Source organism: Centroberyx affinis, unplaced genomic scaffold, assembly GCF_046629955.1.
Source record: "Centroberyx affinis isolate AG114_WGS23_722 - 3 ecotype Tasmania unplaced genomic scaffold, CSIRO-AGI_Caff_v1 ptg000144l_1, whole genome shotgun sequence".
Lineage (NCBI taxonomy): Eukaryota > Metazoa > Chordata > Actinopteri > Beryciformes > Berycidae > Centroberyx > Centroberyx affinis.
The window spans coordinates 153,725-175,000 of NW_027278842.1; the positions used below are offsets into that span (position 1 = coordinate 153,725).

Here is a 21,276-nt window from a genome sequence, read left to right on the forward strand (position 1 = left end):
TTTATTAACAAACCAAGCGCAGACACAACAGAGAGGCACGGTCATCTGGCACTGCACTGCCTGTGTTGCATGGAGGGGGTTTGGTTAGCTCGTAGCGCTACATCACTGTACTGTATATCTGACTGAAGCTGCACAAGCTGCTGAGTGATGCCCACAAACCAAGGTTCAGACAGATACATTTACATTAGAAAATAAGGACATTTGACGGGCTTATAGAAAAGCACACATGATTAGGTAACTAAAGTCCATCTGGAAAACAGTAGGTTGGCCTGATGGCTTCCAGAAATTTTGCCAATGCAAAGGACTGTAATTGTAGCTAATTGTGTAACCATCTACCACAACCATCTATTCTAAAAATGTCCCTTGTCATAAATTAAAAGAAAAGAAAATAATTGAATCAACCAGCCACTGTGGTCATTGATTAAATGAAAAGCCTTTGCTGATCCAGTGCTGGCCACTCTTCTTTTCTCATTTATTAGATTGGGAAATGTTTTTGGGAGCCTGCAACATTATAAAATGAAAACAAAATACCTCTGAAAATGTCACTGTGCCCGTGTAAGTACTTCAGCCTTATAAATGTACAATTGGTTTTAGAGCTCAGGCAGTGGATTAGTTCAGATTATTACATTATTTCCCGCTGTAGCTATTTCAAGAGCTACAGACAGACAAGAGCATGATGCACCCAAAATGTGGCACAAATTCACTCAAACATGCTGTAGATGGATAGATAGACAGACAGACAGGCACCAGAAGATTGATAACTATTGAACATGCTGTTCTTCTACACATTTCAGTTCATTTCATTTATATTTTATACCTGTTTTATGTGCACATATAATGAAAACATTGCATTTGTTAATATGAATCTTCTGCTGGAAATGACAGGCAAGTCAAGCATAATGGTAAAACTGACTTTTTTTTTTTTTCCCCTGACTGGTGGCAGTCAAGTTGTTGGCATGCCATCGCACATCAAATAAAAGTACTGGTCCTTCATGCCATACTGGAGATCCGATGACACAGCACAAACATCTCTCCACATCAATATGAAGAAATGTCTGGAACGACCCTTCACAGTTTGAAAAATGGCTTCTGAAAATGCTGAAGTAAGGTATTAATGTCTCAAACCGACCAAAACTATTTTAGGTCAAACATATTGGACACAAGGGAACTCTTAACACTTCTGACATGTGGCCGACCCGGCTGAGTGTCTGGCTGTTTTCTTGTCCTCCTCCAGGTTGGAAGTTTATTCAGGCAGGTAACAGATCAGAGAGGCAGCATGCTGAACTTTGACAGCATCAGTCACTGAGAGGGAAAAAGCAAAAGCTCAGCTTGCCGGTGATATATTACCGTTTGAATCCAGCACTTTATCACTGAGGTGTGACCAAGTCAGCTTTGCTCGAGTCCCAAGTCAGTCTCAAGTCTTGAGGCACAAGTCTCAAGTCGATTCTAAAGAGAAAGTCTAAATGTAGAACACCAAGTCAAGTCAGAGCAAATCAAGAGTCCAGTATCAATGTAATATCTTAAAGAAAACTAAATATCTAGGACTTTTCAATGCAATGTGGTTTTAATAGGATAAAAACTTGGTAAGAGCATCATGAGTTTGATTTCTATAATCAGTTTCAGCTTCAATAAATTCAATCATTCCATACAAATTCAGAAAACAGAATTTAAATTCAGTCGTCTGCTGGAACAAATCTCATCACTTTCAATCTGAGTCATTTACACAAACACAAGATCTTTTGTCATGACTTTAGAAACCTTTTCAAGTCATCAAAGTACAGGTCAAATTCAAGTCCCAAGTCACCAGAACCCAAGTCAAGTCAAGTCTAAATATTCTCTTCATGCATCAAGTCAAGTCTCAGGTAATTAAAACAGTGACTCAAGTCCCCGCCTCTGCTGATCACGCTTTGTTCGTATCCAGATCCAGGCTGATGGTAGAAGCCTGGATCACTCTTGCCTCTCTCTGCCTCATCTGTTTTATCATGTCATTGCCCAAGGTTTCTTCCATGGTTTTTTTCCCATATAAGGATTTATTGTAAGCTTTTCTTTGTATGTTTTGAGGGTTTAAGCCTGGTTTCTGGGTAGGTTAGGCCATGTAGAATAGGCAGGCTGGCTATGTCTTGCAAAAATTTGCTATTGTGTGTCTTATGCTTTCTTCTGCTTCCTTGGGTCTGTCTTGTATAAGTATAATAAGTTGAATAAATATACTTGAATTTGAACTTGAACTGGAAGGAGGAATGAAGCTACAGTGCCACTCAACACTGTTGCTGGGACAGCTGAGGAGCACACAGGTCCACAGCTGTATCAAGTAGTCATGGCTTAAGAAGGGCATCAGCAGGACAGAAGAGAGCAGGGCAGGTTTTGCTACTGAGCAGAGGTGGGATGTGACAAAGTAAAAATACTTCATTACTGTACTTAAGTAGGATCTTCAAGTATCTGTACTTTACTCAAGTTTTTCTTTCACTGAAGTCTTTTTACTTTTACTCACTACATTTCAAAAGAAAAATCTGTACTTTCTACTCACTACATTTTCAAAACAGACTCGTTACTTTCGGGAAATCATCAACTGATTTTCTAAAAAAAAAAAATATTTTCAGCATCAGACGGCTTCCATCCCGGAAGCAGCTGATCAAGAGCCAGATGTGATTGGCTGCTTGTTCAGCAAAGCGACACCAAAAATTAGGGAAAGGGAGAGAGAGAGAAGCAACAGGAAGAAGAGAGAAGCAACAAGAGAGAATTAACATTAGTGAATTCAGCTGTTAGGGTTCGGGTTCGTGATTTGAGCTGCAGACTCTTTCTCTTCTGGGATTCAGAGGAACGCTTTTTTAGAGAACGACTTTTACTTTTATACTTTAAGTAAATTTAAGTCCACATACTTTTATACTTTGACTTGAGTAAAGGATTTGAAATGGTGCTTCAACTTCTACCAGAGTATATTTTTAAATGAGTATTTGCACTTTTACTTGAGTAGGGAATTTGTGTACTTCTACCACCTCTGCTACTGAAGGAAGTCTCTCTGCAGGCTCCTCAAACATCTTCAGAAACTCGGTGGCAAACTCTGGGGATGAATAAGAGTCCACCTGTCCTCACTCTGGAGAGGGAAGCCGGGGCAGCAGAGGAAGCCTTCTGCCCCGTGTGTGCCAGACCAACAGAAGCACAACACCACAAGGCTCGTAGGAGTCGAGGGGGACAGTTTCCTCCGCCGCCTGGCCGGGACAACGGAGGCCGGAGCCGGGCTCGTTAGGGCCGATCGATGGTGACGATACTGAAGGTGTTGTGGACCTTGTCGTCCTCTCCGTCTTCCTTCAGCTCCCTCACAGCTTCCTGCTCAGCGACTCTCATTCTGAGAAGTCAGCATGAAGGAGAACAGAAATTGCCTTTAAGCTTTATGGAAATGATTAATTGTTCTGTACTGTGTTTATGACTGCTTATGTGAAAAAATACTTGCGCCTGACAGCCAATAAATGACAGTTTTCTTGCCAGTTCAGCGAGGCTGTTCCCCTCCACCAGAAGCTCATTTAAATACCCTGAAATAAAGCACAAACATAGATTAGGCCTACCTTTCCTTCCAAAGAACAACTCTCTCCTTGATAATTAGTTAGTATCTATGAAAAGAAAGGTGGTGATGGTGTAGATGAGGCCAAGCTGTACTCCCAGGAACAGGATCATCACCTTTTTCTGTAAAAAAACAAAAAAAAAAAAAACAGCTGAGAACTCACTGCCTAGCCCAAGCTAATGTTTGATCTGTGATCTTTTCAGTATTCCAGCAATCTTGCAGGATGTGCTGCAACTCTTAAGTCCAAAGTTGGTTAGTTAATAGTGTGCTAGAACAGTGATTCTCAAGCTTTTTCATATCAAGGACCCTAATTTAGTCCACATTAGAGCCACAGACCCCCATTTGATGAGATTTTGTCTCTCGAACTCAAATCTGAGAATATTTTTATTGTCAGATATGATTTTGTCCAGAATCCCATGACTATCTGTATTGCAGGTAGAGAGATAACAGAGAAACTATGATCAAAACAGTCATTCTTCTACATTCTCTAATTGTGTTAACTTCTTGTAAATGAAATGATTAATTTTTATCAATTCATCAATTTGCTGGGGACCCCCTGGAACCCCCTCAAGGACCCCTGGTGGTCCCGGACACGTTGAGAACTTTGGCTCCGCCCCTTGAGGTTTTACTCAACCAACGAGATTGTATTAAATGTTTGCATAGCTAAACTCATGCACACGCAACACACATGCATGCACACACATACACAAGCGTACAAGCATGCAAACACACACACACACACACACACACCAACAACAGTGTCCCAGACTGTGGCTGTGCTGGACAGCTCCTGGGTGTGAATGTGTGCGTGCCTTTACGAGTTAAATAAAAAGTACGTCAAGGAACTGATAAATAGGTTGTCTTGTGTAGCTGTTAAAAAAAAAAAACTGCCCTCTCATCACTTTCCGGTTCTCTGTGGGTTTTTTTTCTCAGAGGCCGCAGTTGAGCGTCGACATTTTCATCAGTTTCTGGATACGCGTGTCGGCAATGAATTCCCACATGAAATCACCATGAAAGAGCTTACTCACACCTGAAAACCCAGCCTGGATTATATGTCGTTCTCTCTTGCACACATCCCCATCTCTCTCTCTCTCTCTCTCTCTCTCCATCTCCATCTCCCTCTCTTCCTCTCTCTCCATCCTCCGGGCCAGTGACATCACAGGACACATCCAGGACTCAATCTCGGGGGCTGGCTGCCTTCCACAACTTCTTTTATAGGAACAAGAGCCAGCTGGATGTGAAGAGCTCCAGTGAAGAAAGCCAAGGACATAATAAAACACAAGGGACAAAAAAAAAAAAAAAAAAAAAAGAAACCGTACACCTTGATGAATTACTGATAAAGAATAATGGTTCTATGGAAGAAAAAAAAAATTTAATACACGCACACGATGTGATCACTAAACTTCAATGTCTCTGCTGTGCTTTTACGTATTGATCACAGCGCAAGTGTCAGAACAAATGAGAGCTAATGAATTTTCATGCTGTGACTATAAAACTGTGGCAGTAAATTTCTATGAGGAGGAACATAACAGTCTTTCCCGAGGCGACTCTCCCTCCCCTGAAAGTCAACTTCACATTCAGTTTCCAAAGGCGTCATTATTATAATCTGCTGAATGATATTTCTTTACTCGTCTATCCGCAGAAACAAGACTAGCGATGATTGTGGCTGCGTGGCTTGTTAGGCGGACTGGCAGTGCTGCGGTCGCCAGGCAACAGTGGCAAGACATTTTCTCACACTGCCCAGTCCCATATTAAAGCCTGTCCATAACCTAGGACCATTATATTCTGTAGCCTAGGTGTGTTTATGCTGTGTGTGTGTGTGTGTGTGTGTGTGTGTGTGTGTGTGTAAACCAGGGCCTACAGGACACAGAATTGGAATTTCAGGAAGTTGAATTTAATTAAATTAATTTAATTCTTTTTGTTTGTTTTTTTTCTTACCACATATCTGAGATTACACATAGGTGTTATATATTATCACTACTGAATATCACAAAATGTTAAAGTTACCTTTCAGGCGGTATTTGATGCGTAACATGTAATTGTAATACATACATTATGATTGTTTGATTAGTTAGAATTTTGTTATGTTTAGCAAGTCAAGACACGCTGGAGTTTCATTCAATTCAGTTATTTTATTTAATTCAATTCCATGTCATTCCAATTGAATTCTAATTCTGTTTCCATAGAGCTGGCTGACATTCTGATTCCAATTCCAACTCTTGGAATTGGAATTGGAATTCATGTATTCTCCATTCAATTCATGAATGACCCCAACACTGATGTAAATTTGGTTATTTGGTCAGTATCTTTGAACAGGGTGCTGCAGCCTTACTCTAAGTAATCGTATGGCAAGACTGTTAGTCCCTCCAGTTTTTTCTCTGGCCTTTCACTGTAGAGAGAGAATCTACCTAGGATGTAAATGATCAGTTGCAGTCCATCTTGCAAAATTGACCTCAAAGACACTGAGTATTGAGAACAGACTATTTGATTTTACCTGCCAGCGTTTGCATCATGGACTGTTTGATGTCCTCCAAACTGGAATGCAGCCTAATGCATGATGTAAGGCAAAAAAATAAAAAGTAAGTCTAGACACTGGCTGAACTCACTTCTCTGGATGAGATGCTGTCTGTCAGCTAATTCAACTGTACACTTTTGAACTCGTCTTGAATTTGGTAGAGAATCTGTCTCTCATGCTGTCAAGCGCGGGACTCGGGGGTTTGAGTCTGGGTACAGGCTGCAGTCTTTCTCCAGCCTGAATAACACATGGCCGTGCCATTTTGTGCACATAAACAAAAATAATTTTAGCTATAATATCTCAAGTGTCACATTGATTGGAACCTTACCTCTCTGAACAAGCTCACCAGGCGGGCGGGACGGAGAGTAACTAAACACTTTCCCCAGTAGATCTTCTCCTCAGAGCAAATTATTGTGCAATTTTAAACCTGCTCAAAGTACAGCAAAGCTAAAAAGGAGCAGAAGTTCATCTATGTTTGTGTGTCTTCTTTGTCTACGATGTGTGTGTATTAGGTATGTACACACGGTTGTATGTGTGTGCATTCATGTGTTAAAGGTGCTATGTGTAACATTTTAAACATCAATATATCATTGTCCAATTAATTGTGATACCTTGGTATAATTAACGTAAAAAAAAAAATAAGACTATGGTCAAGGCAGTTGGAAGCCTCTCTCTCACACCAGTGCTAGTGTTTCTCAAAATTAAGACCACATTTCCCATAAACCCTGCTGTTAATTATACTAATGTCTCAAAATGAATGTGGTAGTGATAATGTATGTATGTATCAGTATCTGTTTATGTGTGTAGCCTATGTGTTGATGTATGTATGTATGACTGTATGTGTATGAAATGGAAAACATCAAACTTTAGTGACTAAGGCTCAGTGTATTGCTTGGCTGCTTCACTCAGCCACAGGCAGAAGTTATCACCAGCAGAGTGCAGGAGACAGAACGAGCACAACCAGGATCGCCTGTGGTGTGAGAGAGAAAGTGTGTGTGTGTGTGTGTGTTAGAGAGAGAGAGAGAGAGAGAGAGAGAGGTGGAGTGATGAAAAAGAATACATACATAAAAAATAGAGGGGAAGGAATGAAGAAGCGAACAAAAATGAAACTTTTGTGTCTCATTGAGTCACCGTCACAGATTTACAGCAAAACGGCAATGTTCAGATTAATCTACATTTACAATAACTGACACAATAAAATAGCCCAGTAACACATATAAATACACACAAAAATCTACAAATTGTGTGTGTTTGTGCATAAGCATGTGTTAATGAGTGTGTGTATGTGAGGGTGGAAAAAGACAAAGTTGCATTGGAACAAAAAAAATGCATTAAAAAGGTGATCGTAATATTTTTAATGGCAAGAATTCAAATCACATTATCGGTTTACTCCGAGTATTTACTTCAAGTATAGACTTAAAACCAAAAAAAGCAGAGCTCTCTCTCATGTTGCTGGGAACGGTGTTGGAAACGTGGGCGGCTTGTGCTCGTACCCAGCAGATCTGAACAACAGCACACAGTCACCTCCACTGTCTTCCTCAGAGAAGCTTGTGTGGAAAACTGAAGGACAGATGAGGCAATTGAACCTAAAGTGAAGGAAGACTCAGCTGACATGCTATTCTCTGCTTTAGGGCGAGGCTTTTTGCCCTCACTGATTTAGGAAGAATGAATGAAGTGAGCAAACTGTGAAGTGAGAGTGCATGTACTGTCAGTTACCTTTACAGTCGAGCAGGTGAGGGGGAACCATGTGCTTCAGGAGTGGGAAAACGAGTTCTCAGTGCTTTAATCCCAGATCAGCAGAGGAGGGGAATGGCCCGCACCAACCTGACTACCACCAACACACACACACACACACACACACACACACACACACACACACACACACGCACGACTCATGACCCAATTAAACTTGTGCTATCCCTTCCAAGATGTGTCTATGTGAAGTTAAGGCGCTATTAACCTGAATGGGTCTGTGCGTACTAGGTAATCCAATAGAAAAAAAAGGGGGGAAAAACTCATATTAAAGACTTGTAGCCTTGACTGTGCGATAGAACTATAGTCACAGAGAGTGCCTCCTTTACAAATAATGTGTCTATAAAGTGGGAGCACGGTTAATGATTTGCTTGATGACAATGTTGTGCTTACAAATCTAATATGTCTGAAACTAGCATTGCTGCATTTCTAATATCTGTCTCTCTCACAGTTGTGCTGCCAGGTCTGCTACTTACTCCTACAAGAGTAGAATATGGTGGATGTAGCCTGAGGTGCAGAGTGTTTTATACTGTACACCAGAATGGAAATTATTCCTGCATCAGGTTCTGGATGCATGCACAAAATATCAACTCAGTGTGTAGAACATTAGACTAATATTGGAGAATAATTGGGTGTTTTTCTTAATAAAGACAATTCTACGGAAGCCAAGAACGGCCGTGCTTGTAATTATTTTTTTAATGCCGTTATCTCGAAATCACGAGTTAATTATTTAATTATCTCGAGATAACAAAGCTTGTTTTCTCGAGATGACAGGTTAATTTATCTCGTTATCTCGAGAAAACAAAAGGCCGATTTCTCGAGATAACGAGATAATTTATCACAAGAAAACGACTTTTGTTTTCTCGAGATCATGGGATAATTATGGAGAACTCGAAAATGAGTGTCTGGTTCATTTGATCGCACTTGATTTCAGCCTTCAAGATCACTGTCATGACTGTCGGGGAGGATTCATAACTGAACAGGAAGTCAAGGCATAAATGTGTAGTTTTGTTTGCTGCAGTTACGTCATTAGAGCAGACAATCAGTTGCTACAGTTGTTAAGACACCGTCTATGCATCCTGGCATGGCACTTCTGATCTCTGATAAACATTATAAGTAATAAGAGGAAACAACATTTTGTTTTCTCGTGATAACAGGTTGATTATCTCGTTATCTCGAGATAACAAAGCTCGTTTTCTCAAGATCACAAGATAATTAACTGGTGATCTCGAGATAACGGCATTAAAAAAAAAAATTGCAAGCACGGCTTCACGGTTTTCGGCTTCCATACAATTCAATTCAATTCAAAATAACTGTGTTTGTGTAAAAGCGTCAGTGCATACACAACACATATCCAGACAAACACAGAGTAGACAACATACAAGTGCAGCTTAAAACAGTTAAGCCGCCATAGGGTTAAGTGTGCTTAACAATGTCCATAGATAAATAGTAATAAATAAGATCAAGCACCCAAGCTAGCTCAGGCATTAATGAGTCTAATGGAAGTAGGCACAAAGCTCGACATGGCCCGCTTGGTCTTGAGTGGGAGTGATCTGTATCTGCGGCCTGAGGGTAGGTGGCTGTATTGGTTGTGTAGTGTGTGTGTGTGTGTGTGTGTGTGTGATATCCGAGGCTATTTGTAGTCCTTTCATTTTAAACCGTCTGCTGTAGATGCTGCTTAGTGGTTCTTGGTCCAGTCCAATGATTTTGCTGCTCATTCTGATGATTTTGTTGAGAGGATTACGGTGGATGTTACTCAAAGCACCAAACCAGGCTGTTATGTTGAAGGTGACGATGGATTCAATGAAGCACCTGTAGAAAGCTAGTAGAACTGATCGGTGGACCTGGAGTTTACAGAGTTTACTCAGAAAGAAGAGGCGTTGCTGACATTTGGAGAAGATGATTTCACTGTTAGGTTTGAAGGCGAGTTTGTGGTCAATTGTGGTGCTGAGGTATTTGTATGCCTACGCTCTCTAGGTATATAGGCTCATATTATTGCAGGGTAGTGCTGGTTTTTACTTGTTTCTGTTTTTTGTCAATTGCACCTCAATTTACATAGGTTTCTACTCCGAGTGTGCATTCTTGCTTAAGGCTCCACACTGTAACTTCAAGGTTGCAATGTGTAGATAGGAGCGCATGCATTTTAAGACCCAAATCAAACACCAGCGCCTAATGAAGGTCTGAATGGCGCTTTTAGTGAATTTGGGCCTTGGCTTCTTAATGTAATGGCTTACTCGTCGTGCTTTAAGCCCTCAGTCTCTCTCTAATATTAACCTTTCACTCAGATTTTCTGAAGTCTCATGCCCTGCTGAGATCTTTAGATTTATCCTCCAGCATAAATAAAAAACATCTAAACCACACAAACAGCTTCAGATTCATTATTAAGAATTTGAAGATGGTCCAGTGCATCCCTTGTGTTTCATTTCCCAAGTATAGTAAACAGTTTTTACAGATATAGGCAATTTTTTCCCCATCATAAACATCTATATGCACATTACATGTGAAAGGGAAGAGACAGGCACAACTGCGTCACCATTTATAGGGCAGATTTTGTAAACAATGCAATGAAAAGACCAAAATAACCAACTACAAATTAAGCCTTCACAAGGAATTTATATTTCTCTGTCTGAATATGGCCCGAGGGAGGAGCCAACAAATCAAAATAAAGCTTGTTGACATCTCTGCAATAAACAAACAACTCTGCTAATTATTCCGATAACCTTGACAGAAATCATCCTATATGGAATATGCAGCAGGGGAATGAATTGTGACTGGGCTGATATTATATACATATGTACTAATATGTAATATACATTTTGCAATTACGCTGCAAGACGAAGCACATCAGAGGGAAGAGGACGTGATCATCTGCATTACAAGGGATTCAGAGGCAGAAACCTGGGACAGAGGAAGGTCTGTGAAGTTCCCTGCTCAGTATGCATGCTCATTATTTTCTGTGGCGTTTATAGGAGGAGAAAGAGAGAAAATGTAGTGTTGTTAAGCACACATGTTTTTACGTCACTTGCTGTCTGTCTGTACATGATGTAGGATCACTAGAATCAGCTTGTTTTGATGAGGTTTGAATGACAGGTGGCATAATGCACCTAGAGAACATGTGGGGTTTGGGCATACAAGCTGGAACGACAACAAAGAGCTGCTTTTTTCTGGATTTGCAGCCTGGAGCGCTTCATCAAGGCCTCTGTTCAAAAGACACAATAACTGAGGCACAACTCTTCATTAAATCAGACCCTGCCTCAGTTTCTGCCTCTGCTTATATATAAGACATTATAATGAGCTGAATGTGAATATATTCAAAGATGGGCAGTGTTTAAATTAAATGTATGGAAATATGTGTTTACTTTTACTCATTTACTTAATTAGTTTGTGTATTTTGTAATTTGTATTTGGCTGAAGTTAAAGAAAAAGATGCAATTTGTATCAAGATACTTTTGGAAGGAATATTTTTTATATTTCAAAATACAAAATACAGCACTTTATAAAATAGATCAGATTTCTGTCAAATAAAATAAGTGCTATCAAATCCAGACTTTGCACACTTTGTTTTGGCGGCAGCTCAGTGATGGACATGTTGTCAAGACAAGTCAGTGACAAGCTCATGACTCACTTGACCTATCCTGAGCCTGCAGATCTGCACAGCTCAGTAAATGTCTCGATGTAAGCCTGTCTGTCTATCTGCCTGTCAGGTGAAAAACATGCAAATATTACTGCAATTTGTATTTCAAGCACTGCACACTGGGCTAAAGTCAACTGAGCATGACATTAGAGGATGAAGAAAACAATAAAAACAAGGTGTGCCGCTAGTGAGGGAGGGTCGACCCCAAACGAGTCGATTCTTCAACTGCAACAAGTGAGGGTCGACTTATTTGTGTTGTTTGTGCGTATGTAATAGCTAATTGGTCAAGAGACAGGCCAGAAAAGGCAACGGCTAAAGTCCCTCAAGAAAGAATTACCTCAGCTTAGCATTTTGGGTGCAACCTGCTGCTATCTGGAAGCAGCTAGCTAGCTAGTTAGCATGTTTAGCCCCAATTTGGTTTAGTCAGAAGCCGCGGGAGAGCAGCATCTCTTAACAGGAACAGTTTGTTTTACAATATACAACACATTCCACACAGACAAGTTATTTATATATTTAATTAAATACATTTCTTGATATCAGTATTTTGTAATTTATTCGAAATTTGAAACATTTTGATTGAGTGTTTTTTGCCCGTCTGTGAACAAATTAACCCTTGCAGCTGCTGTACCAAGCAGTAGGTGCAACCAATTATAAATGCCTTCCAGTAGCCTATTAAATTTGATTTGATGCATGTTTAGCTCCCTGTAAATGCCTCTTCTCTGGTGGGAGGAGGGGTGCAGTCGATGTTTAATAGCAGACTCCACAGCACCAGGGCAAAAAGTATAGACTTCTCGGTAATTGTACCTAGCTGCAGGACATGAAAAGAAAAGCTCAGTACTTTCTAGAATTCTTCAGTCAGGAATATAAGACTATTGATTCTGATAGACCGGCACAAACAGAATAAAAGCAATCAATGGTTATGAAAAAAAGCCTCTTACAGTGGTTGATGCTAAGAGATTGCACTCAATTGATTCACTCCAAATAAAGGCTGCGACTGTCTGTAAACCCTCCAAGGCTTTTGTCTCTGTCTGTTACTAAGCGAGTCTCCACTGAGTCACACTCTGCTGCCGGGGGGGACGCAGTCAAACTCTCCTGAAGATTTAGCCTCAGTCTTATAAGGACAACTCCAATTGAATTAGTATTCTGTAGAAAGCTCTTATGTCCTCGCCCAGGTATCTGCACAGACATGGGAGCCCGGCACGCAGAGTAAATTGCAGCATAAATCAGAGGCAAGGTAAGCAAAACTGTCCTGCTGTGAGATTAATTCTACCCCACCCCACCCACCTCACCCCCGAAGTGCTGAATTACCCATTCACTAGAATTACAGATTGAGATAGATGCTTGCATATGCTTGAGTGTCCCATGTTGATGAATCTGTATTTCCAGTCAGTGTATATCTGAGACTGAGTGATCCACTCTGCGACAGCTTAAAGTAAGTCTTGAGATTTAAGAAAGTGAGGAAATGGGAAAGGCCCTGGCATAAACATGACATACTATATCCAACTTTACACATTAACATCCCACTTCTTGTATCCAGAACAATCCTATCAACCTGATTCATGCTGTAAAAGCCTCTTCCACCCTGCCAGTCCCACCGGTGGTCCATTAATACAGATGCATGTTGCGCTGCCAAGCTGTGTTCAAACCTACAGAACTTTATTTTAAATTGTAGTCAAGATCCCAAGGTTTCTAAAGATACCAATATGCCATGTTGAATTACATGGAAATGCATAGAAAATGATGCACAAGACATCTAGATGGTGCAGCCATAAAAAAAAAATGGCATGTTGGGTTTGAATATTTCACTCAATATGAGCAGCTATAGCTTCAACGAAAGGAGCAGATACAGAATATGTATGATACAATATGTAAAAATCATTTTTTTCTTTCTTTTGAAGCTACTTGAGAGGAATTTTAAGGGGGTTCAATCAGTTATTTTCAGTGATATTTGGTACTTTGGTAAAACAATTACACGTTTTATTATGTGTACCTCCATATTCATGAACTTTTCACCACAGAATCCCTGAAGATCTGTGGTCATTCAAAGCGTTTGAGCATTTCTGGCTTTCTTTTCTGACTCTCCTCTCAAAAACCAGTCAAACATACAAACAAAATCAGCACCTACATCTAGCTATTAGTCACAGCTTGTTTACTTGCTTTGAATGCACAAGTCTGATCAGTAGGTTTGGATGTGCACAGCATAAGGACGTTTGTACCAAGTTCTCTATAATTTATGACCCTGTTCCTAAAATCACAGCTATTATCAGGCTCTACATCTCTGTGGTTTATGTATGTAGAAGAATGATAGTTACAACGGGGATTCAGATGAATGCAACTGAGTCAGAATTATAGTCTGAACACTGTTGGTGGCTGCAGATCCCCAGGACAGCTGATGATGGTGATTTCCATGAACTTTTTTTTTTATATATATATATATTTACCTTTTTTCAACCAGGTAGCCCTACTGAGATTTTTCTCAAGAGAAGATGTCTGCGGTATGCATAAAAGCGCTAAAGATGAAAATGCTGTGCTACAGCGAAAAACTGCTGTAAGCAGTTGGTTCAGCATTCCAGGGATCGGTACTGTAGAAATTATGTTTGATCTCAACAGACTGGAGGTCTGCAGAGAAAGTGTTTTCTATCTCTCTCTTGAGTTTTTTTGTAAAAGAGAATTTTCTACAGCAGGCATATTGCGACAGCGGCTGACACGTCTGCTCAAATGAGTTGTGCGGCTCAAAGCCCCTTTATACCATGTATAATACAGGGAATGTGTACAAGTTTTCACACACACCATGACAGCCACCACACTGGGGAAAAAAACAGAAAAAGCATCTTTAACTCCCTTACAAGTAGAGCCTCAGTGTGGCACACAGGCATTTCTCCGTAGCAACAGGCTGACCCCGTTTCTATGGTTATGGTGTCCTTTCTGTATTTCTCCCAGGACAGCGATGGCGAAAAAAGGGACAGGAGTATGTGGGCGCTGTTCAACCTACAGCAGGTGGTTCACTTAATCACCACAAACAAATGAATAACATGATAGCAGCAGTCAATAGATGCGCCTGGAGAGCAGGATCAGTGAAAGCCGGCACCTACAGCGCAGTCGACGTTTCCCCTCAGCGGTATAAACCGAGTTTAAGGTTATATCAAGTTCAGCAAAGACGATTCAGCGCTTAAACTGAACCGATCTGTGAACACCTTCAGATAGTTGACTTTTCTCCACCCCAGTGTACCAAGTTAAGATGCAGCCTACAGGTATCTCTGCCTCAACAAATATGTTTCAGCTCTGAAAGCCTCCTGGCAGAGAGCATGAAAGGGAATGGGAATTCTGTTTTTTTTTAAAATAAAATGTCAGCTTGTGCTGGATTCAGTTTAAAACCTCTGAGCTGAATGAATAAAGCTGACGAATGATGTGGAGGGTAATTTTATTTCCAAGTTGTTCCTCTACTTCTCCCTCTTTCTTAGCCAAAGCTCTCTTTAGTCACTTCTTTCTTGGAGCTGTGACTGAGTCTGCCTGCTGTTGCTATGCAACAATCTGAGTAACGAGAATCATTATTGAATAAGTCATTAACTTGAGGCTATAGTTCAAGAGAGGCATTTCAAACCTGGAGACATGATCTTATTCCTAATTTATCAAGCCAACAGAACAAAGTAGTTAAGATTGTGCGATAAGATATTAAACCAGAGCAGCATTTTGTTGGTTTCATGATTCTAGCAGATAGGATTGCAGGTTTTTTTTTTTGCTGTCTGCTGTTTCTCTCCAGGTTGGTTTTCTGTCCGCCGATGATGAGCGGTTATGACAGCGGATGATAAGTGGTTGTCAGACGCTGATGTAAAGCGTCGCCGCGATGCTTTTCCACTTCCTGGTCCCCGGTGTCTGCGGCCACACCCCGCCTCCTGACCCCCAGTGACCCTCGCAGCAATCCAATTCCATTTCCTGCTGCCAGCTGCCCTGAATGATTACTCTGACTAACTCCATTCATGGGAAGAGGGGGGGGGGGACTGCAGGCTAAGAGTGTGTATGTGTATGTGTGTGTGTGCTGTCTGTCTGTGAGAGAGCCAGTTGAGTGACTGTGAGTGTGTGTGTGTGTGTGTGTGTGTCTGTCCGTCTGTGTCTCTGCTGCGTGTTTCTGTGAGAGAACAAATTGAGTGACTGTGTGTGTGAGCCAGGCGACTGACGCTGTGTGTGTGTGTGTGTGTGTGTGTGTGTGTGTGTGTGTGTGTGCGCATGGGATTTTGTTTGGTGCTTTGGCGGTGTGTGTGTGGGTGTGAGTGTGTCATTTTTTATTACAAGTTTGATTTTGTGTCTGGGAGAGTCCCCTGGCAAAACAAACACAGACACCAATTAAGCTGCTGCAGTGTCCCAGCCCCTTTACATGACTAATAATCCCTGTAGAAGAACAGGCCGCTTTAACCCTTTTCATCCACACCTTCACTTCCATTAAAGGGGAAAATCTCACCTTGAAAAACAGGTGATGTACATTGTATTTCTGGGCCTGTTTTGTAGTTTTGGTGGTGCATTTTTTGGACCGAACATAGACAATGTGACGTCATGTTGAGATATTTCCAGCAATTATAATGGAGTTTGATAGCTGAAAAATGTTCAACTATCTAAAACATCAACGATAAATGTAAAGTTTTGGTGTCAGTCCCTCAGAATCAAAGAGCAAGAGCTTCTTCGACAATCACACAGGGAGAAATCCATCATAGAAGAGGAAGAGAGACCAATTTCTCCACCAACAGCAGACTCAATAGACCAGAATGCAATGCAGCCATGAAACATATTTCCTTTTGATTAACTCCAGCTTTTTCACAACTGGAAAAAGCTCTCTTGCTCTTACGATGCTATCGCTATGGTTCTTGCGTCTTCTCTCTCCACCTCCAGGCACCGAGTGCAACAAGTTCACACCCGTTCTCTGGCGGGGGGGGGGGGGGGGGGGGGGTTGTCAAAAGGCATTCTGGGAAATGTAGGAAATCACTAACTGAAGTAGAGGCAGACGAGGCAGGCTGAGGGAATGTGGGTACAACAAAAGAATAAATTACAACACTTCGTCACACAATAACTCATGTGTATCCGAGGAAGACGCACAGCAGCTCTTCCCTCTCCTCTCTCTCTCTCAAGATGTAAACCATCATTCCATATCATTAGCAACCCATCAAATGAGGACAGACCGACACGAGAAGCCCACTTAATATTTCATTAGGAGGTCAGTTAATTCCACATATTTAATTACAGTTACGAGGTAAGAGTGAGCGAAGGTCACACGGAGGATAATGTGATCCTGCTGGCGGTAAGCACTTCCAGTCACAGAAGCTGCACAGCGCAGCGCTCTGCACAGCCTAAGCAGGGGATACAATTGTTCATTCACAGCATCTCCTGTGTGAGGAGGCAAGCCGCCGCCTCCCTCTCTGAAACCCCATGTACAGTAGAACCTCACTCCAATATGTCAGTCGGAACGAGTTGTTGTTTTTTTTTTGGGGGGGGGGTAAGCAACAGAAACAGTCTTGACTTTTGAAAATCCTCTGTTTTTTTCCACTGATTAGGATGATTTTCAGCCCTCCCTCAGGCAATTAAGTAACAGCAATTACCAGGAGAGCTTTTCCCCAGGGTGTTTGTTGATTTTCTCTCTCTCTCTTTCCCTCGCTCTCTCCCTCTCTCTCTCTCTCTCTCTCTCCCTCCCTCTCTCCTCTGTGTATGTGTGTGCTTTTGAACATCTGCTGTCAAACCCCGAGTGTATTTGACATAAACTGAGCGTCCCCGACGTCGGTGCTCAACCACAAAATCTAATTAACCCTCCTGTGTTATTATCCCGCTATTTGCAGAGACACATTTCAAACAAATCCGAGCATATACAAGTATTACTTCAGCAAGTCACAATTATATTCAACAGAATTTTTCTTTGGAGTTCAACATTGATCATGCAAATGTTGTTTCAGCCAGCTCCTCACTGCTTTCATCAGTTACTCTCCTTAACAATTCACTGGAGTGAGTGTTGGTTTGACAAGATGGTAAATCCTAATGCAGCACAACAGATCTTTACAATGAAGCCACGCCTGGTTCCTTTTCTGTTTTATAGGGCCTTCAACATACAAGTCTCAACTGGCATGTAAACAGATGAATTCACTGAAGTAGCAGCAGTGCCAGCATCATTATAAGCAGTGATGTAGTGGTGAATAAAAAGGGAAATAAACTCCAGTGGGTGATCATCTTAAGGCAAACAACCACCAGCTTAAACAAAATAAATATATTTTCATATATTTCCATGATGTGGCCTATGTTATGAACTTATAAAGACTGATATCAACCTAAAAAGTTGCCTAAACTATCCTGCAAATAAAAAAGCAAGTTCTCCTCCACTACATCCCTGATTATAGGACAGCATTGGCAGGATTTGCAGAGGACTTTTCTGAGTCTTTCTGCATCTCATGTCCATAAATTCAACTGAGCACTTCTAAATCCTCATCAGCCGCTGACAAATGTGAGGAGGATCCCCGAGTCGGGCTGGAGCCTGCTCTTAAATTGATTGAGCCATATAACTTGGCTGCGTGTTTGGAATAGGCAAAGGCTCTCCTCCGGATCATCTCCCCCTTCCACATGGAGATCATGAGCAGGGTGGAGAGCAGCACGCCCCCGAGGGTGAGGAGGCACAGTCCCGCTATAACGCACCGGTCCAGATGGGCCCCCACCCTCGCCTTCTCCCGCTCCAGCTTCTCCATCTCCCGGGCCGACACGCTGTCCGGGTCCGCTCTCACGTCCCTGGGGACCGTGTAGGAGATGGCAACCAGAGAAATGCCGGTCACCAGGCAAGTGACTGCGATTATGAAGCCGTAATCCACCGACTTGCCCGACCCGTCAGAGGCGAGGTCGTCGTCGGACAGCATGTAAAGTTCCGGGATCTCCACCTCCACCTCCTCCTCCTCTTCCTCCTCCTCCTCCTCCTCCTCCTCGCACAGTTCGTTGGAGGAGCTGGGACTCCAGTTGTCGCACAGTTGCCGGTGTGGACTTGTCTGCATTAGCCGGACATCGTCATCTCCTTCCCGCCTGCAGGTGAAAGATGTTTCCCTCTCCTCCTCCTGCTGCTCCGGTGCCCGGGCGCTCCGGCTCTCTGTCCGCGGTGCTGAACCGCCGCAAAGTGACTTTTCGCCGGAACAGCTGATCTCGTTGATACTTTGATTGTGATTGGAAAGCAGGGCGGTGTTGTCCGGATCGGGTCGGCCGCCCAGTTGATCAAAGTAAAACAGTTCGAGATCAGCCATTTGAATATGGGCTGGGTTTCCCCTTTTGTCAGTCCCATACGTCCGTCTCTGTCAGTGGAGCATGCAAAATGACAGAAAACAATCAAGGTGACTGATGAACTTATCGAAAGCCTGCGTTAAGCCATGCAACTTTAATTCTTTGGATTGCTTTTATTGCTGCCAGACACTCAGTTGACATATGTGAAGTATTTGCACAAGGTGGACCCGTCTAAATCTATACGCATCTCTCCCTCGGGTGCAGCGCAAGCATTTTAAAGTACAGCTAAGCTTCCCTTAATTGAATTCCCTCGATATTTACCTATACTGTAAGATTCAAGACAATTAAACATTTCGGCTGCTCGTGCAGTAACACTTTTCTTTCCTTTTGGGCTTCTGCAAGCTCTCAAAATGCTTTTTCTAAACACTTTCGTTTTAAGTGATCTTCCGACCGGCTGATAAATCTAATTACAGCATATTTCATTAGGCATTAAAGAATAAAAGCGGTTTGTTTAGTACCTCCTTCCCGGTTTGCGGCTGCTCGCATCCCCGGCTGCTTCTGCTCCCTGGTCAATTAGAGGGAAAGGTTTGGCAGACCCCTCCCACGGATTGGGCTCCGGCAGACCGACCGCCTTGTATGCTTATTACTGAACCAAGTTCTGTGTCCCTCAGCACATTCACTATAATCAGATGAGAGAGAGGCAGCAGACGGGAGACTCAGCATTGTGGGAAACCGAGTACGAGCAAGTGATGTATTTCAAACCTCAGGTATTATTATGCAATCTGATTAGGAATACTATAGCCTATTGTTTGTCGTGATAAAGCGATGGATTTTTTGGTGAAATAGTCAAAAGGGACGTAAAATAATAATAATGTGATGCTGTATTGATCCATGTAGGGAAATTCTTTATTATGACTCCCACCCCCCTCCTCCTCAACCCACACACATACACACACACACACACACACACACACACACTTCAGGGAGGTCAGAGGTCAGGCTCAGTAGAAGAATCATTAGCCTAATCACATAATATGCATAATGATATTTCAATGATATAAGAAAGGAATGGAAGAAAGAAACATATCTAATTGCAGGAGGAGGGATACTACTCTTTTTTTTTTTTTTTAAAGAGCAGTTTTGCAAATCAATTTCCTGACTGGCCCATTTTCAGAGCATGATGCAGCCAGAGGAAAACTCTACTTTGATATTCAATCAAAACCATGTCAAATCCCATATAGCTGCTGTCGGGGAGGGGGGGAAACCTTGTATCTGCCGAAATGTCAACTAACAAGAACAGCCTTGTTTTCAGATGGACCGCAATGCATTTTAGAGTTTATCTGATGGGGCTTTGAAAGGATTTCATAAGCGCTAATGATTGTATAATTTCCTCAGCCTACAGAGGAGCAGCAAATCCTTCAGCTGTGGTTAAAACATGAAAATCACTTGAACTGGAGTTACGAGGTTTTCAAGTGACACCAGTGAAATGCAGGGAAATACTGTAGGAAATAGAAATCCCCCCAGCTGCTGTGAATGATCTGCTCTTTCTCTGCACATCTCAGCGCACTGGAGCATATATGTAGGCTATAGGTAGCCAAAGGTCATAATAACAAACCGCCTCAGCGATCCTGAACACCGTTCAAGTTCATATTTACTGTTTACTGGCCAGAAGCTTGTGGGTGCTGCTGCATATGCATACGCTCTGCTAGCTGTACATTTGGTGGTCAGGACCTTTTGAGAGGGAAAAGAGAGCAATGGCGTCGGGCTTGAGGGTGTTGTTAACATTTGTGACAGAGGATTTAAAGCAACAGATTGCACAGCTGCACACTGCAACATACAGTATAGAAACCTATAGGCTGCACTGGATCCACCAGCAGAGACTGACAGGCTGGGAATGTTCATTAGTGAATCTATGTGTCTGTATGTGTGAAGCTCTTTAACAAAATGTCTACTTTCCTTCACTATCGGAATTTGACATCCTGCTATTGTTTGGTGGGTTCATTGATTGATTGATTGATTGATTCATTCATTCATTCATTCATTCATTCACATTGTGGAAATGTTCCTTAGCCTCTACAGATGATCTGTATGTGTGAAACTCTAACAAAATATCTTACTTTCCTTCACACTTGACTGATTGATTAATGAATTTATTGATTGAATGATTGATTGACTGATTAATTAATTCATCCAGTCATTCATTCACCAAGTGACTGATCATTAAAAACAATAGAACAGTCAGAACTGCAAAGATGCAGTTTGATAAAAATGCATCCAAAACATAAGCGTACAATATCATCAATATCATGATATAACATTACTATAGAGCTAATTATTGGAACCTGAAATGAATGTAAACAAACTACAACACGATTCAACCTTTCTCCACTATAGAGATTCTATTATCTCATTAGGCTTTAACTGTTAGAGTGCTGGCACATCATGAAGCCAACGCTGCCACACTGAAACTAAAACTCCCACAGCTTTTGGCTGGCCTGCCTATAACAGCCTATTATTCACAAATGACAGTGCCATGCCAGAAAGACTCAAGCATACTTCCATAACACACACACACACACACACACACAC

General features: G+C 41.8%; 1 protein-coding gene across 1 annotated transcript; it reads right to left on the reverse strand.

Annotated features, from left to right (window-relative positions):
* Positions 1 to 17,891: 17,891 nt before the first annotated feature.
* On the reverse strand, positions 17,892 to 18,710 carry LOC139654558 (transmembrane protein 74-like). Its single transcript, XM_071531670.1, has one exon. The coding sequence runs from the start codon at positions 18,708 to 18,710 to the stop codon at positions 17,892 to 17,894; it is 819 nt and encodes a 272-aa protein (XP_071387771.1).
* Between the last annotated feature and the right edge of the window lie 2,566 nt (positions 18,711 to 21,276).